The sequence below is a fragment of the Colobus angolensis genome, unplaced genomic scaffold (assembly GCF_000951035.1).
Source record: "Colobus angolensis palliatus isolate OR3802 unplaced genomic scaffold, Cang.pa_1.0 Scaffold36, whole genome shotgun sequence".
Lineage (NCBI taxonomy): Eukaryota > Metazoa > Chordata > Mammalia > Primates > Cercopithecidae > Colobus > Colobus angolensis.
The window spans coordinates 6893696-6915492 of record NW_012116932.1 but is presented as its reverse complement, the minus strand read 5'-3'; the positions used below and the strand labels follow the sequence as shown (position 1 = coordinate 6915492).

Sequence of the window (21797 nt, the reverse complement as noted above, 5' to 3'; positions counted from 1 at the left end):
TTTCAGGACATTTGGTGATTCCTTTCTATGGGTCTGCCCATGCTACTAGTTGTGGAAAGAGTAACATTTACATAATCTTACTACCATGCAAATTGTCATTCACTAATTTGCAATTTTTAGAAGCAATCTGTAGATGAAGCATGAAAAACTCAAGAGTTAAGAAATAGAATATAAATAATACAAATAGCATTACTAGACAAAACCCAACAAATGGGACTGACACAGCCAAGCACTTCATCTTTTACACGGTCTTGTCAGCAGATGCTGTCCAAAATTGATAAATCAAGAAATAGAGACGTATGCGTATTTTAAATTGTTGGCCATAATTGTTTCTAAGGAATAGACTTCATTTTTGTTATCTCATATTCTAATTTTTTTCCTTTTTTTGCTGTATACATGCATGGGAAAAAAAAAAAAAATCACCCACACTGTCCAAAGGTGGACTTGGAAAAGTTCCCAGAATGTCATAGCATCTCTCTAAATAAGAGCTGTCTCGTTCTACCTTTAAAAAAAAAAAAAAAGCAAACAAGTTTTCCAAAGATTGGTAGGTCTCACTTCCATATATATACCAAAAAGAGATAAACTGATTTATATCTAATGTCACAGAACCAGTTTTATCCCCCCCAAAAGTTAATACACTGGAAGCTGTACCTGATAGGTCCTTAGAACACGTAGCTAGCTTTTCCAAGTGACTGTTGATTTTCTCGATGGCTTTGAAGTTCTTATTCCTCTTCAGGACATCCACAACAGACCGAGATTGTCGATCCAGCAAAGTGGGATCTGCCCCAAAGTGCAGGAGCATCTGCACATCCTCTGTTTGTCCTAGGGCAGGCCAAAATGAGAAGGGGGGTTTGTCATGGTTCCTTCCATAAGACGTCCCCATGAGTGCTCTTCTTCTCAATCTCCTCCCAAGCAGCCCAGGGCAAAAGGACTAGGGTCCTCTGTTTGTGAAGCCTCAACTGCTAGCCTCAGGTAGTCCACCCAACTCCCTGAAGCAAGGAGTTCTGTGGAGAGTGGGAAGGACAATAGCTTTCAAGAGGTTCAGAAGTGCGCTTCTCTCTACCTTTCTCCCCTCTCCTTGGTAACAAGCAAGGAGAGGGGGAATCTTGTTACTAGGCAACAGTTACAGCTGTAAGGATAACATCAAGCTGTGACTTCAGATTTCTTTATTCCCTAGAGAGGAAACAAAATATTCTTCCAGGAGAAAAGTCTGCCTGGAGACAGGACATGAAAGCAGTGATTGCTTTGGCATCAGGGGCTGTTTTGTTGTCACTGTTACCACCCTCCTAGCCCCAACTCTCTGGATGCCAACTCCATTTGCTGCTCTGATGTATCTATTTGCCAAGCATCAAGGTATGTCTGTGGTCACAGATGCAACTGTTTGCAGAATGAAACAGGTATATCTCCCTGGGGGTACACAGACTTAAATGGGCACAGAAAGTTAAATGAATGCCTAATCTCCAACTTCCATATGTAAGCTTTCCTAAAATTCACCTCCTGAGAAGGCAACTGCCCTTCTCCCACTTTACAAAAAAAAAAACAAAATTAAGTCATATTTCCTGCCCATCGAGACAGACACCAGACAGACAGACACACACCCCTGTGACAACCACATTCTCTACCATTTCACCAACTCCCAGGTCCAGGGGCTAACACTTAACCAGAATCTGGCCACTCAGATCATTCTGTTCTTCTGGCTCTATCCCATACCCTCTTCCAGGGGCTAAATCCTGGCCAGGGCCTTGCCAATGAGATCATTCCATTCTTCTGGCTCTAGTGATTCATTGGTTCATAGAGGACATGTGACCAAAGTCAGGTCACTAAGACACACTAGGAGGACTTATACTCAGCTATTGGGAGGAGGCATCCTCTTTGACTGAGATTGACAAATTGGCAGAAAGTAAGCCTGAAGGTTCTGGTGGCCTTAACTGAAAGGCAGCCTGTCTAAAAACAAAGCTAACAGAAAGAAGAAATAACCACAAATCGCTATGGATGAAAACAAACAAACACAACAACTCTCCCAACAACACTTTCAAAATGAACATATCAAACTTGATTTTCATTAGAACGTAATTATTTCTTCACACAAAGGACTAAGAGGCAAGACAGACTCTTGAAGACAGCTTTGGAGCAAGCAACTGAACCAAACTCTGGAGTCTTCAGTCATATGAGACACTAAATTCTCTTTCTTGCCTAAACTGGTTTGAATGTAGCTTCTAACCAAGACACATGCAATGATCCAACCTCACTTCTTCAATTTTAGGAGCTAACCATATCTAGACTTGGGTTCTGCTGCTGCCCAGCTCTGGTGAGTTCCTGAGCCCCTGCCGTCCTGGGCCTCTCAAATCTGTATGCACCAGAGCCAAAGAGACCATTGTAACAATAAGCACCCACCAAACTACAAACAAAGCTGAAGATTTCTAAGGCCCAACTGATGTTGCAATTTTTTCAAATGGGTTTAAAATTCAGGCCAACTTAAATAATCTGGAGAGTTCTTGATTCTCTATGTACCAAAAAATACTTAAGAAGGAGATAATAAACTCAGTGTTCAGGCAACATTTCTGGGGTTTAAGTTATCAATAGCTTTCAAAATCCAAATACATACCAATATGCTAGCACATCTTAAACATATATGCTTTTACTTGTACATCATAAAATATTTGCAGAAAAAAAATCTAAGATATTAGTAACATTCATTCCTTGGTGCCTAATGGACAGAGAAGAATAGAGACCCTTGATGTATACATTTTGTACCTTTTGATTTTTTAATATATTTAAAATTTAAATAAAATTAAAATATATCCAAATAAATAGCATGTACAATTCCTTCAAACGAGCAACTTCTTAACTAGGAAATCATCCTATAGATACAACCCCACTGATTCACAAACATGTACGTAAAAGAATGGTCTCCAAGCATTGTTTTCAATTGCAAAATGAACTAAAATACATTTAACCATCTATCAGTATGAGCTGTAAAAAAAATGAAACTGCCATGCCGATACTATTAGGGAAAGATGACTAAGATACATTGTTGCTGAACAGAATGTACAGTGTACCTACATTTATGTTTAAAAGGGAAAATACTGGCATTATAAAAATACATTACTGGCAAAACTCACAAAAAAATGTTTCAGTAGTTGATTTTGTAGAAAGAGATTTACTTTTTATCACATTCTTTGAAAGCATCTGAATTTTTTAAAGGCGTATAAAACTATGAAACTATGTATTGACCATCGTTCGCCAGTATTTTAAATAATAAACGATATACTATTGGATAACATTCTGATTAATACCAAGTTGTTTTTCCTGGCTTCTGCTGAACCAGTAAAACAAATACTGAAAAGACTGAGCGTACATGTGAAGAATGAGTTGAGGTAAAGAAAAAACATGTGAGTCAATAGTTTAGATCAGGGGTCCCCAACCCCCCAGCTGTGGACAGGTGCTTGTCAGTGGCCTGTTAGGAAGCAGGCCTCACGGTAGGAGGTGTATGGAGGAGAGCGAGCATCACTGCCTGAGCTCCATCTCCTGTCAGACCAGCAGCAGCATTGGATTCTCATAGGAGTGCAAACCCTATTCTGAACTGTGCGTGTGAGGCATCTAGGATCTATATTGCCACTCCTGAGAATCTAACTAATGCCTGGTAATCTCAGGTGGAACAGTTTCATCCCAGAACCATCCTCTTCTCCCACCCCCAACTACACCCCCACCATCTGTGGAAAAATTGTCTTGCACAAAACCAGTCCCTGGTGCCAAAAAGGTTGGGGACCGCTGGATTAGATTACAAGAGTTTGTTCACTCATTTACAACTGCAGGTCCTAAAATGCCAACATCTCTAACCATCTGATTAGTTTCCATGAGCCACATTTTAGATATTCCATGAATCATGACCTTTTAGTCAATGTAGCAACAGGGATTTCAACTTACATGTTCTTACCTGTAAGTGAGGGCTACACAACTAGAATACACGGATACCAGGAGGGAAACAACAGACACTAGGGCCCACTTGAGAGTGGAAGGTGTAAGGAGAGAGAGGATCAAAAAAAAAACACTTATCAGCTACTATACTTATTACTCAGGTGATGAAATGATCTGTACACAAAACCCCTATGACATGCAGTTTACCTATATAATAAACCTACACATGTACCCCCTGAACCTAAAATAAAAGTTCAAAACAAAAAAGAAAGAAAAAAAATGGCTCACTAAAATAATCTTTTTAAATGCCCATTTAACTGTCTTGTTTAATTAAAACATACTAGGATTTTCCTAGTTTCCTCATCCTGGATAGGGAGGCTGCTGGGTTGTTGGCAATAATAAAATTTTTCTTTAAGGAATTTTGCTAACAAACCATTGCATTTTTAGATATAAATGCTTTTAAATTATCAATTTAAATTGCCTGATTAATTAGAATCATTTATTTCACTTGATACACATGGCTTCAGGAAAATTTTCAATTTACCTGGAAGTGACTTATCCCTTGGGTTGCTCATAATGATTGCATATTAGATGGGCTTCCCTGTGACTTTTGTTTTGGCAATTGTTTAAAGAAAAAGAAAGAAAACCATTTACATATACATACACAAAGCAAAACAACCAGAATGATCCTCAGGCTTATGAGAAGCCAAGTTATGATTAATGACTATGAGAATTTCCCCCAACATTTAGAAAATCTGTTCTCTACTGCAGAGGAAATAATATACCATGGTATCGAATGTTCTTTACTGATAAAGGAAGCAATTACAGAGAGCTTTTGTTTCTTTGTTCAAAGTAACCAGTGCTATTGATGAAAACAACAACAAACCCAACAACTCTCCCAACACCATTTGAAAATGAACATATCAAACTTGATTTTCATTACAATGTAGTTATTTCTTCACACTAGTAAATGAAAAACCAAGACCCAGATTTTATATTTTATATTATACACGCACACACACACATCATTATCATCATCATCATTATCTTCTGGACAAGAATGCCAAGTTAGTCTTTCTTCATAAAAAGCAATTACAATTTAAGAAAAATCTACACTTTTCTCTTTTGCCAGCATCAAGTTGGCCTCATTTGAATCTTTCCATCTCATGAGAAATATCGATTCTCCATTGCTGTCTGTGGCACCAATTATTCTTTCAGGATTAAGACCTCTAACAAGCCCTCTTGGTTTCTCAGCAGCATCTTTTTTCTTCTTGGATTCGCTGTCATCAGATTTACTGTGAGATAAAGTATTTTGTAATTTCTTTTCTTTACTTAATTTGGGAATTAATAAATGCTTCAATTAACTCTGGAGAATATAAATTTTCTTCAGGTAACCAAGCATTGTTTCACGATGTTCTTCCATCTGCAGGTCTGTAGCATCTGTAAATTCCTTCCACTTGAAGAAATAGCCACTTTCCCTTTCACTACATATCAATCTACTGCTTTTTCCACCACAAATTCTCTAACTTTTTTACTCTTTCCATTCTGTTTTTTTCCCCTTGTTTGCAATGTAATTTAATTGGAGGCCATTTTCTTATTACACACTTGAAGAGCCACTATTCACTGCCTCTTAGCAGTTCTGGGTCATGGGTCTGTGGCATCTCCAACCCTGTGTACCTTAAGCTCAAGCCAGATCCAATGAACTTTTTTTTATCAAAAGCATGAACTTTCAATATTTTCCCCCTTTAAAATATTTTTTCAGTTGAGATACAGCTCATATAACATAAAATCCATTCTTCTAAAGTGTATTATTTGCCCGGGTGTGTGGCTCATGCCGGTAATCCCAGCACTTTGGGAGGCCAAGGCAGGCAGCTCACCTGAGCTCAGGAGTTCAAGACCAACCTGGCCAACATGGTGAAACACCGTCTCTACTAAAAATACAAAAATTAGCCAGGCGTGGTGGCATGTGCCTGTAGTCCCAGCTACTCGGGAGGCTGAGGCAGGAGAATAGCATGAACCTGGGAAGCAGAGCTTGCAGTGAGCAGGGATCACATCACTGCCCTCTACTTGGGTGACAGAGTGAGACTCCATCGCAAAAAAAAAAAAAAAAATTAGCCAGGCATGGTGGCACATGTCTGTAGTCCCAGCTACTTGGGAGGCTGAAGCAGGAGAATCACTTGAACCCAGGAGGCAGAGGTTACAGTAAGCCGAGATCACATCACTGCACTCCAGCCTGGGCGACAGAAGGAGAATCTCTCTCAATAAATATAAACTGTATAATTTAACTAGTTTTAGTATATTTCTGAAGTTGTACAACCATCACCACTATCCAATTCCAGAACATTTTCATCACCTCCAAAATAAATCTCATACATGTTAAGTTGTTCTCTACTCCCCTTCCCCAACCCCTGGCAACCAGTAATCTACTTTTTGTCTCTAGGATTTCCTTATTCTGGACATTTCATATCAACGAAATCATACAACATGTGGTCTTTTTTGTCTGCTTGTTTCACCTAGAATAACACTTGCAAGGTTCGTCCGTGTTGTAGCATGTATCAGTACTTCCTTTTTATGGTTGAATAATATTCCCTTGCATGGATATGGCATATTTTGTTTATCCATTCCTCAGTTGACAGAGATTTGGGTTGTTTCCACTTTTCTGGCTATTGTGAATAATGCTGGTATGAATAACCATGTATAAGTCCTTATTTGGGCATGTTTACATTTTTTCTGGTATATACCTATGAGCGACATACTTGGTCTTATGGTAACCGTTCAACTTTCTGAGCAACTGTCAAACTGTTTTCCAAAGCAGATGCGGCATTTTTCTTACCCACCAGCAATGCATGAAGGATCCAAGTTTTCCATTTCCTTGTCAACATTTGTTATCTTTTTTTATTTTAGTCATCCTGGTGGGTATAAAGTGTACTGAAAAATTTTAAACTGGTTTTTAGAAAGGTATTCAAAGACGCCTATAACACATGAATAGGCAAAGAGATAAATAGAATAAAACGAAGTTCAGCATTAGTGGCATCTCAAATTACTGAGGTTAAGACAGACTTTTAAATAAATAGTACAGAGACAAATAGGTAATCATTTGGAAAAAAGTAAAGCTAGATTCTTACAATAAACTACAATAGACCAAGAATCTAAATGTAAAAATATGAAACACTACAGGCACCTGAAGACAATATGGGTGAGTTCCTCTTTAACTTTGGTGTAAGGAAAGACTTTGTAACTCCAAATCTGGAGGCAATAAACAATAGATTGATAAATTTGACTATATAAAAAGAAAAACAAATTGCATGACAAAAAACACCAAAGTCAGAAGACAACTGACAAACTGGGAGAAAATAATTGCAGTATATACCACGGACAAAAACTAATGAGCAAAGAATTCTTAAAAATTGAGGACAAAGGACCAAAAACCATATAGAAAAATGGGAAAGAGACATGAACATACATATAATTCATAGTAAAAGGTATTAAAATGATTCTTTTTTTTTTTTTTGAGACGGAGTCTCGCTCTGTCGCCCAGGCTGGAGTGCAGCGACCTGATCTCAGCTCACTGCAAGCTCCGCCTCCCGGGTTCACGCCATTTTCCTGCCTCAGCCTCCAGAGTAGCTGGGACTACAGGCGTCCGCCACCTTGCCTGGCTAGTTTTTTGTATTTTTTAGTAGAGACGGGGTTTCACCAGGTTAGCCAGGATGGTCTCGATCTCCTGACCTCGTGATCCGCCCATCTCGGCCTCCAAAAGTGCTGGGATTAGAGGCTTGAGCCACCATGCCCGGCCTAAAATGATTCTTAAACACATTCTTAAAAGTGCAACCTCACACTTAATTAGAGAAATGCAAATTAAAACTATACTAAAAAAACAATTCTCACCTATGGGATCAGAAAACTTTTAAAAATAAGACAACAAATTCTACTGGTGAGACTGTTGTGAGAGAAGCACCCTCACACATTGTTGGTGGTAACTCAAATTGGTACAACCCTCTCCTGGATGAAAAATTGATATTATCTAACAAAACTACATATGCATTTATACATATGAATTAATATGGAGTGATTTCCAGGACACACTCTCAGTGAAAAAAATCAGGTGAGGTGCAATGGCTCATGTCTGTAATCTCAGCATGTTGTGAGACCAAGGCAGGCAGATCACTTGAGCCCAGGAGTTTCAGACCAACCTGGAAAACATGGCAGAACTCTGTCTCTACCAATAACAACAAAAAAATAGCCAGGCATGGTGGCACATATCTAGTCTTTGCTACTCAGGAGGCTGAGGTGGGAGAATCACTTGAGCTTGGGTGGGTGAGGCTGCAGTGAGCCAAGACTGCACCTCTGCATTCCAGACTGGGTGATAGAGTGAGACCCTGTCTCAAAAAAAAAAAAAAAAAAAAAAAAAAAAAAAAAAAACACACACAGACAGAGAAAAGAAAAGAGAAGAAAGAAAAAGTAAAGTGACAAGGAGTAACTACACAACGTAACTCTTCACGAAAAAAAAGAAAAAAAGGAGGTATAAGAAAATAGCATGTGTGTGCTCATTGCTGCAAAAGAAATCCAGAAAGAATAGGCCTGAAATTAAAGAAACTGATAATCTATAAGACTGGATGGGCAGAGGGCAGCAAGGAGGAGGAAATGGAAATGGCCAGGGAGCAAGGATGAGAAGGAAGTGACATTTCTCTAAGCCAATTTTTTGTTAAGTTCTGACTCCTAGAATGATGGTAATATTTCACAGGCCCTTCATATACCCAAACTATAAACAAAATCAATCAGGATGTGGGGCGAATCAAAAAATGGAACACAATCACTAAAAAAAAGAGTCTGAGTGTTCTACAAATTACTAACAAAACCATAGTAAAGGGGGTGGGAAAGAAAAGAACTACCAGTATCTTAAACGGATGCTCAAAGGCTAAAGACAAAAAACGCTGAATATAAATGAACATAAAATGAATATAAATCTAGTCAGTAAATGTGTTTCTCACAGAGGTATTATGGGTTACCTAGTCTGAAACTCATAGACTGAGTAAGTATAAATATATTGTAGATGAACAATGTTACAAATGAAAAAGACTGAATGATCATGGTGTTTGGACTGGAATCAGAGGTATCAGTATAAACTCATGGTTTTTAACATAGACATACACAGAGATACAATAATACAGATCTACAACTGCATTATTGATGTACATCTGTATTATACAGATCCTACATCTGATTATATACTACTTCATCAGTTAGTGCACATACACGTATGTCCTAGCTCTTATCTGCCGAGAAGTCCTAGAAACAATGACACTCCGCTTAGCAATGGCATACCTAGTACCAGATCTTGTTTCCTCTAACATTCTCCGACAGGAACCAGGGATCCTTAGAGAAGTGGATGATTCCAGGGCTGGGACAGGGAACACGCAATATGAATGTGGAACACCTTGTGGTGTCTGAAAGTAAGGAAGTGCTCAAATAAAGACGGGGACTTTTTGAAGGAACACAGGGGCCAGTCTGAAGAATGCCTTATGGCTAAAGCTGGAGCAATGTTAGCAACAAAATAAATAATCATAGCATTGGATTTTATCCCATGGAATAAAATAAATATCCGAGTCCATACTGAAATCATTAAATAATTGAATATACAGGGAGAAGGAACAGCTCTTCATTACAAAAGAATTCCAAGAAATAGGGTGGGCGTGGTAGCTCACGCCTGTGATCCCAGCACTTTGGGAGGCCCAGGCGGGTGAATCGCCTGAGGTCAAGAGATCGAGACCATCCTGGCCTACATGGTGAAACCCCATCTCTACTAAAAATACAAAAATTAGCTGGGCGTGGTGGCACGCACCTGTAATCCCAGCTACTCGGGAGGCTGAGGCAGGAGAATCGCTTGAACCCAGGAGGCGGAGGTTGCAGCGAGCCCAAATTGCACCACTGCACTCCAGCCTGGAGATAGAGCGAGACTCTGTCTCGGGGGGCGGGGGGAAGAAAATATTTCAAACAATAAATGTAGACAGAAAGAAGAAAAACTTTAAAGCAACATTAATCAAAGACCATAGTAATATCTGTAGCTGTCAAGATCTACCAATGGATAAAAAAATTAGTGGGCAGAAGTTTGAGGAGAAACAAGGTATGTGCACAGTTTCAAAGTATCCCCTCCAAGATACTCATTAACTACAAAAGAAAAGATAGTAATTTTAGAGTGGAGAAGCCCCACACATCACACCTTGACCAATAACCAAGGTTAATATGATAAGAATTATTGACATCATGAACCCCTTGGTACGATTCACTTAGGACACAAAATCATTTCTGTAATATTGTTACCAAAAACACGTAACTTCATTCCAGTCATAACAGAATATCAAACAAACCAAAATTGATAGTCTACCAAATAACTGACTACTACTCTCCGAAAGGGTCAAGGTAACAAAAGGCAAGGAAAGACTGAGGAATGGTCACAGACTACAGAACACTAAGGAGACAAAAACTAAATGCAATGTGGGATCCTGGAACAGAAAAGGTACGTTAGTAAAAAAAGCTAGTAAACTCATATGAGGTCTGTATATTAGTGGACAGTATTATATCAATGTTAATTTCTTCATTTTGATAATTACACCTTGCTTTTATTTTATTTCTTAGAGACAGGGTCTCAGTCAATTGACCAGGCTAAATGCAGCAGCACGATCGTAGTTCACGGCAGCCTCGAACTCCTGGGCTCAAGCCATCTTCCCACCTCAGCCTCCTGAGTAGCTAGGACTACGGGCCTGTGCCACCACACCCAGCTAATTTTTTTATGTTTATTTTTATAGAGACAGGATCTCACTATGTTGCCCAGGCCGGTCTCAAACTCCTGGGTTCAAGTGATCCTCCCACCTTGGCCTCCCATAGTGCTGGGATTACAGGCAGAAGGCACTGTGCTGGCCTAAACTTTGATTATATAACATGCTAACTTTATGAGGAGGCTGGGTGAGGGGAGTACAGAAAATCTCTGAACTATTTTTGCAACTTTTCCGTAAGTCTAAAATTAGTTCAAAATAAAACACTTAAAAAAATAGAGACAAGATTTTCCCTGATGAAAAAGAGGAAGATGAAGAGGGTTTGGGAGAAAGCAGAAGAAGGAGAAGGAGCCTGTGAGAGTTGAGAAGCCTCCTTCGTTGGAGGTCATAGTGGAAGCCTATGTTGACATCTACATGAAGGAAGAAAAGGTCCTCTTTTTTTTTTTTCTTTTTTTTAGGCAGGAACTTGCTCTGTCACCCAGGCTGAAATGCAGTGGCATGATCTTAGCTCACTTCAACCTCCGCCTCCCAAGTTCAAGTGATTCTCCTGTCTCAGCCTCCCGAGTAACTAGGACTACAGGTGCCCACCACCACTCCCAGTTAATTTTGCCATGTTGCCCAGGCTGGTCTCAAACTCCTGGGCTCAAGTGATAAACCCACCTTAGCCTCCCAAAGTGCTAGGATTATAGGCGTGAGCCACCACACCCAGCCAGCCCTCTTTACTTCACATTTTATCCTCCCAACTTTCAGAAAGTTAGGGTTTCTGTATTAGAACTAGTATAAAATTGTTATTCTAAGCCACATACAGGTTAAAGTCTAAGCCACATATGGCTATAGAGCACTTGAAATGCATGAGATGTGGTGAAAAGAGTGAAACACATGCTAGATTTCAAAGACAGTACAAAACAAAAAATAAAGAGAAAAATAGCCGGGCGTGGTGGCTCACACCTGTAATCCCAGCATTTTGGGAGGCTGAGGCAGGTAGACCACAAAGTCGGGAAATCAAGACCATCCTGGCTAACATGCTAAAAATACAATAAATTAGCTACTAAAAATACAATAAATTAGCCGGGCATAGTGGCACGTGCCTGTACTCCCAGCTGCTTGGGAGGCTGAGGTAGGTGTTGACAGCTACAGGTACTACTATGGTCTTTGATTAATGTTGATTTAAAATTTTTGTTCCTTCTGTCTATGTTTATTATTTTGTTTTGGGGTTTTTTTTGGCTTTTTTTTTTTTTTTTTTTTGAGATGGAGTCTCGCTCTGTCACCCAGGCTGGAGCGCAGTGGCACAATCTCAGCTCACTGCAAGCTCCACCTCCTGGGTTCAAGCGATTCTTCTACCTCAGACTCCCGAGTAGCTGGGACTACAAGTGCGTGCCATTATGCCACACGCATGTCAGGAGACCTGGAGATGTGTTTTTTGCAAATCAAAGAGTCAGACAGGAAGTATTTTTTCTTGAAGATTTGCAGGGTAGAGATATGTAAAGAGAGCACAATGATTGTTGTGGCACATTCTTTAACCATAAATTACTAGGCTAATGTTAGGTTTAGCACAGTGGTATGCTAAGACCCAGTTCATATCAGTTCACAAGAGCCAATTGCTTAATGTCCAGAAATGTTGCAAGCTGGTTGATAAAAATTATAATTTAAAAAATTGTATGACAAACAAAACCCATCACTTCCTAATAATTTTTACTACATTTTGCTATTATCTATGACGAGGTTTCTTTACTTCTATCTTAATATGCATCTGTATGATAAAAATAAAATATAATAACGTCCTACCACACATCTCTTCCCAACTCTGTGTTGCATGACATCACATTGGTAGCATGAATTATGCCACCATGGGAGTATTTCCATGCTTGTCCAACCCATGGCTCACACAAATTTGTAAATTTTCTTAAAACATTATGAGATTTGTGCAGGACCTTCTTTACTTTTTTTTTTTTTAAACTCATCAGCCATCTTTAGTATTACTGTATTTTATGTGTGGCCCAAGACAATTCTTATTCCAATGTGGCCCAGGGAAGTCAAAAGATCAGACATCCGTGATTATACCATGGAACTCAAGAAATGCTACAATTCAGGGCTTTTCTCTTGAAGAGCTAGTTGTTTGCCAGAATATCACTGTCTTTAAGAAGGGACTAAAACACAGAGAACATCGAAAGAACAAATAATAAATAACAAGGGTTAGGATGTGAAGAAGCTGGAATCATCATACACTGCCGGTGAGACTGTAAAACGGTACAGCCACTTTGGGAAACAGTCTGGCAATTCCTCAAAAGGTTAAACATAGTGTTACCATATGATCCAGCAATTCTCCTCCTGGGTATCTAGCTGGGAAAAATGAAAACAAACGCCCTGTACACAAATATTTACAGCAGCATTATTCATATTAGCCAGATAGTGGAAACAACCCAAACACCCGTCGACTGAAGAACGAATAAACAAAACATGGTGTATTTACACAATAGAATATTATTTGGCAAGAAAAGGGAATTAAGTATTGATTCATTCTACAACACGGATAAACCTTGAAAATATGCTGGTGAAAGAAGCCCGTCACAAAAGGCCTTATATTCTATGATTCCACTTACATGAAATATCCAGAACAGGCAAATCCATAGAGACAAAAAGTGATGGTTGCTTAGGGCTTGGTGATGAGGGAAATGGAATGACTGCTAATGGATGTAGGGTTTCTTTTTAGGATAAAAAATGTTCTAAAATGTACTGTAATGATACTTGCACAGCTCTGAATAGATCAAAAAGCATTTAACTGTACACTTTAAACAGGTAAATTATATAGCATATGAATAACATTTCAATAAAGCTCAAAAATCCACAGAACCCTTCTCCTTTGCTTCCCTAGATATAAGTTCCTAGGTCCCAGTTCAGTGGGAATGACATTAGAGAAAAAAGCCTCGCTGGGCTCCTCCTGCGAGATGCTGAAGGGAGGACAGTTTCCTACGAGTAACCACCAGACCAGAGGTCCCCAAAAGGAGGCCTTCAGGCTGATTCTAGTTCACAGGCATGTTTAAATTTGAGCAGACAGCTGAAAAATCACAAGATTTCACAGTTTTAAAAAATCCAGATTTCTGGCCAGGCATGGTGGCTCATGCCTATATCCCAGTTCTTTGGGAGGCCAAGGCAGGTGGATCACTTGAGGTCAGGAGTTCAAGAACAGCCTGGCCAACATAACTACTAAAGTTACAAAAATTAGCTGGGCATGATGGTGTGCACCTGTAGTCCCAACTACTCGGGAGAGGCTGAGGCAGGAGAATCGCTTGAACCTGGGAGGCGGAGATTGCAGTGAGCCAAGATGGTGCCACTGTTCCAGCCTGGGTGACAGAGCGAGACTCTGTCTCAAAAAAAATCCAGATGTCAAACATCTCTTGCCATGAGAAGATGACAGCCCAGCCTGGTTCCTATGATCAGCTCCAGGCTGCAGCAGCACAAGCCCCTCACCACTCCCTGTCACCTCCCTTCCACAGAGGCTGAGAGTCCATTATCATTATGGGAAATAGTATGTTCTTCTCTGTCCCAAACAGAAAGCAAAAACTGAGGGGTCTGAGAGTTTCAAGAAAAGTGAGTGACATCAGAGAGCCCTGTAAGAGTGAACACAGCCTTCCTGCTTCCCAGGCTAACACGGTGCACCGGTGTCAGAAGAATCAGCTTCTCCTCGCATGTGCCAGCCTCACTCCCTCATGTGCCCGGTCTGGCCCCAGCAGGTAAGGGAAGATGCAATCCCTGTGTTAGATTCTAAGTGCCATGAAGGCAGAACCATGTGCAGTTTGGTTCATAATTCCTCTCTGGCAGCTAACACAGACTTGGCATAAAATAAAATGAGTAACCATGTGATGAAGGAGGGAACAAAGGCAGCCAGGAGCCCATTTTCTTGAAAACATTCAACCCCACAGAAGCCATTTCAAGGTGAAAGAGCACTTGAAGCCCAGCAATTCTTCCTTCTTTCACCTCACTTTCTTTCTGTATACAGCTTACCCACCCACCGACCAAAATCAAGTTTAGTTCAAAGGGAAGTTTAGCCCGCTGAACCAACTAGGGATAGAATGGGTAAAACAAGGCAGTTGTGGGTCCTCAAAGCCTGACACCAGCCAGCCACAGTGCACCCTCTGACACTTGAAGTCACTACTGTGAGTAGTGAGGTGCCACTACTCACGCTTGACGAGGTATCCTGGGGAGTGGGCAGCGACGACGTGCAGGACAGTGCAGCCATCCCCGTCCTTCTGGTTAATGCGGCCTTTCCACTCGGGCTTGTGATCCATTAACCACCGGAAAAGATGGTTTTCCCCTGAAGGGAATTAGAATGACTTACTAATGTTTTCCACATACAGAAAGTCAGCAAAGTTCATTTGTGCAGCAGCAATAGATTAAAAAGAAAGAAAATCAGCAAAGCAAGTCAACGTGGACCACACTAAGGTAAGCAAATGAGGAATCCAACATACGTTTCCACTCACCACAAACAGGTGTGGGGAGACACGGGCGTTTGTCAAGTAAGAGGATGAGTTATAGAAAGCGACCCAGAATCAACATAGGTCAGGTTCCCTAGAAGCCTGAGATAGGGATTCTTATACATGTGACTGAGCTAGAGATAGCACAAGAAAGAGCACATGTGACTGAGCTAGAGATGGCACGAGAAAGAGCGAGGGAGGCAGGACAGGTAGGGGAAGCAGCTAAGCAAGGTAGTAATCCTAGTAGGGTCACTCCAGCCTGACCTCATGAGCAGCTCTGCAGCAGGAATGCACCACAGTCTACACCCACCTTGAGGCACTGGGGCTGGCCTTCTGAATCCCCATGTCAGTCAATCAAGAGCTACAGAATGCACTCAGGGAGAGAGGCAAGGTCCAGAGAGAACCTCTCTGGGAAGTGGTTTCTGTTGACAAAGAGCAATGCTCTGCCCAAGGGGCCAGCTGTGAGTTGTTAGCAGCTAACATTGACAGCAGGTGGGGGTGAGGGGGTTGGTGGCAAAGAGGATCTGGGTGAGGCGCAACAGCCTCCACTTTAATAATCAAGCCAGTATCTCTGATGAGATTACCCTACTGCATTACTATCCTTAGGACATATATATTCAATTCCTTCCTTGGAGTTTCTGAGATCTAGGAAAGCCACAAACGTCTGCCAACTCTTTGGACGCCCATTTGTTACCATGTCAGAGTTCTCTGAGAAACAAATGAAGTATTAAAACTTACCAACTTGAAGGCTCAATCTTACTGATACCCCCCTACAATCACAGGAACTAACTTAAAAGGAGACGCAATGGGGAACCATGACATTCATAACCAGAGCCACACTTCTCTCTGCATCCCAGTTTCCTCACTTGAAACTGGGAGGATTAGATTAAGTAGCTTTGAATCAGGCTTTACTTTTAAATGTTTTATCTACCAATCTCTGTGTAAGAATAAAATCTCTTGGCCAGGCATGGTGAGGCTCACACCTGTAATCCCAGCACTTTTGGAGGCTGAGGCGGGTGGATCACTTGAGATCAGAAAATTGAGACCAGCCTGGCCAACATGGTGAAACCCCGTCTCTACTAAAAATACAAAAATTATCCAGGCGTGGTGACAGGCACCTGTAATCTCAGATACTTGGGAGGCTGATGCAGGGGAATCACCTGAACCCAGGAGGCAAAGGCTGCAGTGCAGTGAGCCAATATCATGTCACTGCACTCCCCCAGCCCGGGCAATAGAGTGAGACTCAGTCTCTAAAAAAAAATATATATATATATCTTATAAATTCCCCACTATATGAAACGAATAACAGCAGGACAAATCTGGCTACAGCAAAGACAGGGGTCCCAGGCCTCAAGCCCATGGCCACCTCCCGCTCCCCCATTCCTGGGGAGATGATACAGCCTACAAGAGGTAGACTGGACAAGTTCTCTTGGCCCCTTCTGGCATTAAAATGCTAGGGGTGAATGTCCCACAGTGATGCCACGTGTGCTTGGAAAGAAAAACAAACTTCTATCTAAAGTGTGTGTGTGTATGTGTGTGTTAATGATAAAATAAAAATATTTTTAAAGTTAAATCCTATAACCAGATGGCAAAGCTTAAAAAAGAACTTCACGAAAATAGCAGTCTTTTAAAAGACGCACAACCAAACTGTATCAGCAACAGCTCATGTCTCACTTGGGATCCCCCCAGCCAAGGGACTGTGTTATGTGTCCCACAACACAGCCGTCAGCCCTGTGGGCTAGAATGAAGATGAACCTAGAGAAAAAGACCAAAGCTGCCTATGCCGGAAGGAGGAAACTCTGCAGGTCTCCTGGGAGTGTTGCCCAGCAACAGCTGTCCGTCCTAAGTTCCTTCCTTGGGTACCAGGGCTCCACCCTCCTGCCAGGATCTGTCTAGAAATACAGAATCCTTTCCGTTTGGACCTCCTGCAGCTACTAGGTGCCAGAAAAGATAAAAACGTTACGACTTCCCTGCTGCTTCCTTCCTTTGAATAACCAAATCATTTGAATATTCAAACGGTCTGCATTCAGGTGGCTTAATTCTAGTTTCACTTGAGCTCAACAAAGTCCCAGAACTTGGCTGGAAGGGCAGCTTGGAGGGTGGAAAACAGCGAGAAGACTTACTGGCTTGGATACAGAGTCGCATGAGGGCATGAAGGGGATATGGTCCTATAGTCTCAACACTTGCACCAATGGAGATGAGCCACTGGACTAACTTGGGCACTTGTTCCATCTTCTCATAAAGTCCAATGAAAACGTATTTCTGGGGAAAAAAACACACAAGAGAAATTATGGAAGTCACTAATCAATATGAAGCTTCAAACTCCTTTACCCATAAAGTATGGAATCAGTAACACTTGGATTAGCCGTGGTCCAAGCCTAGGATTATTATAAAAAACAAATTTGTGGTAAGGCAGCTGAAGGAGAAAGTACCAGACACAAGGAAGTTATGTTTCCAGAAATCACCTTACAAGGCCAGGCGCAGTGGCTCACACCTGTAATCCCAGCACTTTGGGAGGCCAAGGTGGGTGGATCACCTGAGGTCGGGAGTTCAAGACCAGCCTGGCCAACATGGTGAAACTCCATCTCTACCAAAAAATACAAAAACTAGCAGGGCATTGTGGTAGGCGCCTGTAATCCCAGCTACTCGGGAGGCTGAAGCAGGGAGAATTGCTTGAACCAGGAGGCAGAGGTTGCAGTGAGCTGAGATCGTGCCACTGCACTCCAGCCTGGGCGAAAGGGCGAGACTCAGTTTCAAAAAAAACAAAAAATCACCTTACCTCAAAGAGACTTTTCAGTGATAACTCTGGGACATGAATATTTCTTGGTAATCGGTCTTTTTTTGCTGACAGAAGTAGAAACGACTGGTGGGAGAAGACAAGAAGAAAAGGCTGGAATAATAATGTTCTCTACATGGGTTATTAAAGCAAAAAAGTTATTTTAAGCTTTAAAACAAGCAAAAAAAAAAAAAAACCACTCTCTAGCTTTGTCTTTTTTTAAAGTGCTTGCCAAGTTTTTCAGCTATTTGCTGTGACAATCAGAATCTCTGTCTAGCCAACTTCCTGTTCCTGCTGAGGACTAAGGCCTCTCCACACTTCCTCAAAGCCTGCTGAGGACAGGAGCAGATGATGTCATGCAGCATTTCACAGTATAGTTGCAATGGGATTAAAAAAAAAGAGAGAGTAATAATTCCCTGCCAAGTTCTTAAGGCTTAACAAGTGGAAGACTCAAATCCTTTAGAAATACCCTATCCCAATCAATTATTCAGCACATCAGCATTCTAAAAGCCCCAAGTACTTGGAGCCCATTAGACCCTGTCAAATGGTATGCTGGAGCCAGCTCCTATCAGCTACTGAGCTGACGATGCACATCTGTTCCTAACTCCAAGTCTTGTATGTCATATTAGTAGCTGGAAATTGGCCATGGTGAGAGTATTTACATGACCAAAATTAGCAAATGCTACAAATCGGGACCTTTTCTTTTCAGAGACCCAGTTGTTAAACTACTGACCCTATCTAAAGTTGCTGAAGAGACTAAATTCCAGAGAAGTTAAGACAGTTTTCATAGGTCTCACAGCACATCCTGAGAAGCCCCTACTGAGATCATTCAGGTATGCTAACAGGTCTAAGAATTCCCGGCTCTGTTATGACCATGACTGGGGACCCAGTCTCAGCTCCAACCTCTCTCATGTATGGCTCTTGCCAGTGGACTTAGTACCACAGGAACTGAGCCCATGGCCACATCTCGCTTCTAGTTTCTTTCAGATTGATACCCATTTTTTTTTTTTTTTTTTTGAGATGGAGTCTCACTCTTGTTGCCCAGGCTACAGTGCATCGGTGCAATCTCAGCTCACTGCAACCTCTGTGATGCCCATTCTTAACTTTTTGCCCTAAACAAGCCTTGATGCCCACACTCAACCCCACGTGATAAGTTCAGCATTCCAGTGGTCCAGATTGCTGGCCTTTAAAAAGATGCTTCTGTCTGCAGTATTTGGGAATTACCAGAGCCTCACTGCAGGTAGGATGTTGGACCTGCCACTTGGGCTGGATTCCTGGGCCCTCCCTTGACTGGCTGGGATAATAATCTATTAGGAGTTGCCTGTCTCCCATTCTCTCATTCTCTACCTAGGCCATGGAGCTCTATTCATGTCCACCCCACACTGGGAAGAGAGGACAAGGTTCTTTCCCTGAGTACAGTAAAGTAAACTATCTTCCTGCTAATGAGGCCTAAGGCCTCCTACTCACAGATCTACCCTAGCACTTGGAATCACAGAACTTCAAAACTTTTTAAAAAATAAAGCTGGAAGGATCCTTATAGATCTCTTAGTCCAGCTACCTTATCCAAAGAGAGAAAAGATCTCAAATGTCTTTTAACAGGACCCTGGATTTCTGACTACTGCTTCCCCAAGAGTTCAGTCTGCCTTCCTCATCCCTGCTACCTGCCCTCCCAAGATTTTTTAATATAGGGGTAAGCTTCGGGGAGCCCATGGCTGGACTCCAGGAGGTTTCCCATGAACCCCCTGAAACTATACACGTAATTATCAGTGCATGACAAGACAGCCCCATAGATTTCATTACATTTCCAATAGAATCCATTACCTTGTCCACAATTTAAGAATTCTCTACTCTCAAGTCATCCAATCTGCTAGGATCGGGAGTCCTTAATAGGTTGACTTTGCTTTTGCTGACTTTTCGGGACTGCCCAGCTTTAGAAAGCCCAGCAGGCCTGTTCTAACCAAACTCCTAGCTTTGGCCAGCCCATTCTCATGAGCACTTACAGCCTATCACCAATGACAACTACTATTCACTGGGCACTTAGAATATGCCAGGTATTATAAAACCCCTCGGCTCAATGCCTGGCACTGTAAGCCTTCAACAAACATTACCTGATAGGTGCTCTTCTCCATTATTTCTGATTCTCACCAAAACTCTGAGAAATAGGTTTATATAATGCAACTTACAAATGAGGAAATAAGACTCAAAGGGTAAGTAATTAGCCCAAAAGAGTAAGTTGGGGATTCTGATTCAAGGACACATCTGCGTGGCACTGAAGCCCAGGCCTCCAGAGTCCACCCACTCCTCCATTCCATGGATTCCTGGCCCTGGGTTCAGGTCCTACCACCTCACTTAGCCACTATCCAAATGTTAGCAGTCCCTCAAAACCACATGGGAACCCTTGTGAGCAGCCCAGATAGGTCATCTGGGCACACACTAGCTAATGCAGTATAAAAAAAATGATTGTGAAAATGAACACACAGCTTTGTTTTTCTCATTCCACATTACCATTAGCACCTGTACTTTACATTTCTTTAATGACAGTTGAGACACAGAGCAAGGAGTGAGGTTACCACAGTCTAAGTGCTTTGCCCATTTTTAAAAATAAATGGAAACTGGTTAATTAATCTATCTCAAAGATTTTTCATCTTTAATGATGTCCTAGTTAAAAATTTATCCTGGCATCAAGATCAACAAATAATAAATTACAATCCCTCAATGCCAATGGAAAGAAATCATTTAATCAAGAATGTACTCGCCCCATGAGAGAGCCATCTCCTTTTACTTACATGCCATAATCCCTTCTTTGCCAACTTTTCTATTACAGATTGCCACACTTCTGTTGGGAATCCAGTTGTGAAAATATGATCAAAGCAAGGCAAGAAACTTTGCAAAACAATGGAGTCACCTGAAAGAAAATTTCAGAATTTAGGGATTTTAATGTAGGGAAAGTCTACAGCATTTTGGAAAAGGTCCTCCAATTAAGTTCACACATAGACAAACGGTAAATTAAAGATACCCAAAAGAAAGGCATTTTCAAAGTAGTATGAAGCCCTTTATGATTGATTGAAGTGGCCATTATTTCTAGTTCATCATAAAATCAATCCCCTAAGAGTTAGGCAGCATAATTAACATTCGCTTTGCCTTTCTAGTTACCAAGCCCAGTGATACATGCTTATATTTAATCCCTCAAACAAACCACTAAGGAAGTGCCTATTATCTCCACTTATAGAGGAGGAAATGGAAGCTTAAGTTACAATACTCATTTCCTTTAAGAAAAATGTGACAAATATTATTGTTACCCAAAACATTAGAAACTATGACAAATGAAGATAGGTTTCATGGCATATCATGCAGTTAGTTCATGACAAGAAATAAGACTGGAACCCAGATCTACCAACTCTTGTCATCAATACACATTCTTCTGACCTGGTGGCCTATTGACCTATTGCACCTTGTAATCCTCCAACCACATTTCTCAAATTCATGGATGAGAATGTCCAAGGGGACAGGTCAAGAGTCAGAATAACTTGGCACCTCTTCCAAGGTTATTAATTTCAAAAAATAAGTAAATATCAAAACAAACATATACCATATGAAAGGATACAAAGTTTCCCATAAATGTATTTTTCAAAATTTAGAAACTGGGCCACGCCAATTTCTTTACCTTCCAAAAAGGAGTGCTTTGGTAAATAAAGTATTGGATGCATTGTCCTAAGAAGTCCTATTAACTGCCGCCTTTCAGGTTGCGGGCAGAATGCAAACCACCGGGGCAGTCATCAAGAAGCAGTTGTTTGGAATTCCCATAACTCTGGCCTGGCTTCTGACAGAATAGTGACATTTAAAAGATGCAGACGGCCGGGT

General features: G+C 41.2%; 1 protein-coding gene across 1 annotated transcript in view; it reads right to left on the bottom strand.

Annotated features, from left to right (window-relative positions):
• Positions 1-21797, bottom strand: part of TRANK1 (tetratricopeptide repeat and ankyrin repeat containing 1) — an 85908-nt gene that overhangs the window by 52472 nt on the left and 11639 nt on the right. The window contains exons 4-8 of the mRNA XM_011953349.1: positions 20723-20841; positions 17940-18023; positions 17284-17422; positions 14869-15000; positions 652-822 (exon numbers count right to left, since the gene is read on the bottom strand). Coding sequence (XP_011808739.1) covers positions 652-822; positions 14869-15000; positions 17284-17422; positions 17940-18023; positions 20723-20841 — 645 coding nt within the window. The remainder of the gene's footprint in view (positions 1-651; positions 823-14868; positions 15001-17283; positions 17423-17939; positions 18024-20722; positions 20842-21797) is intronic.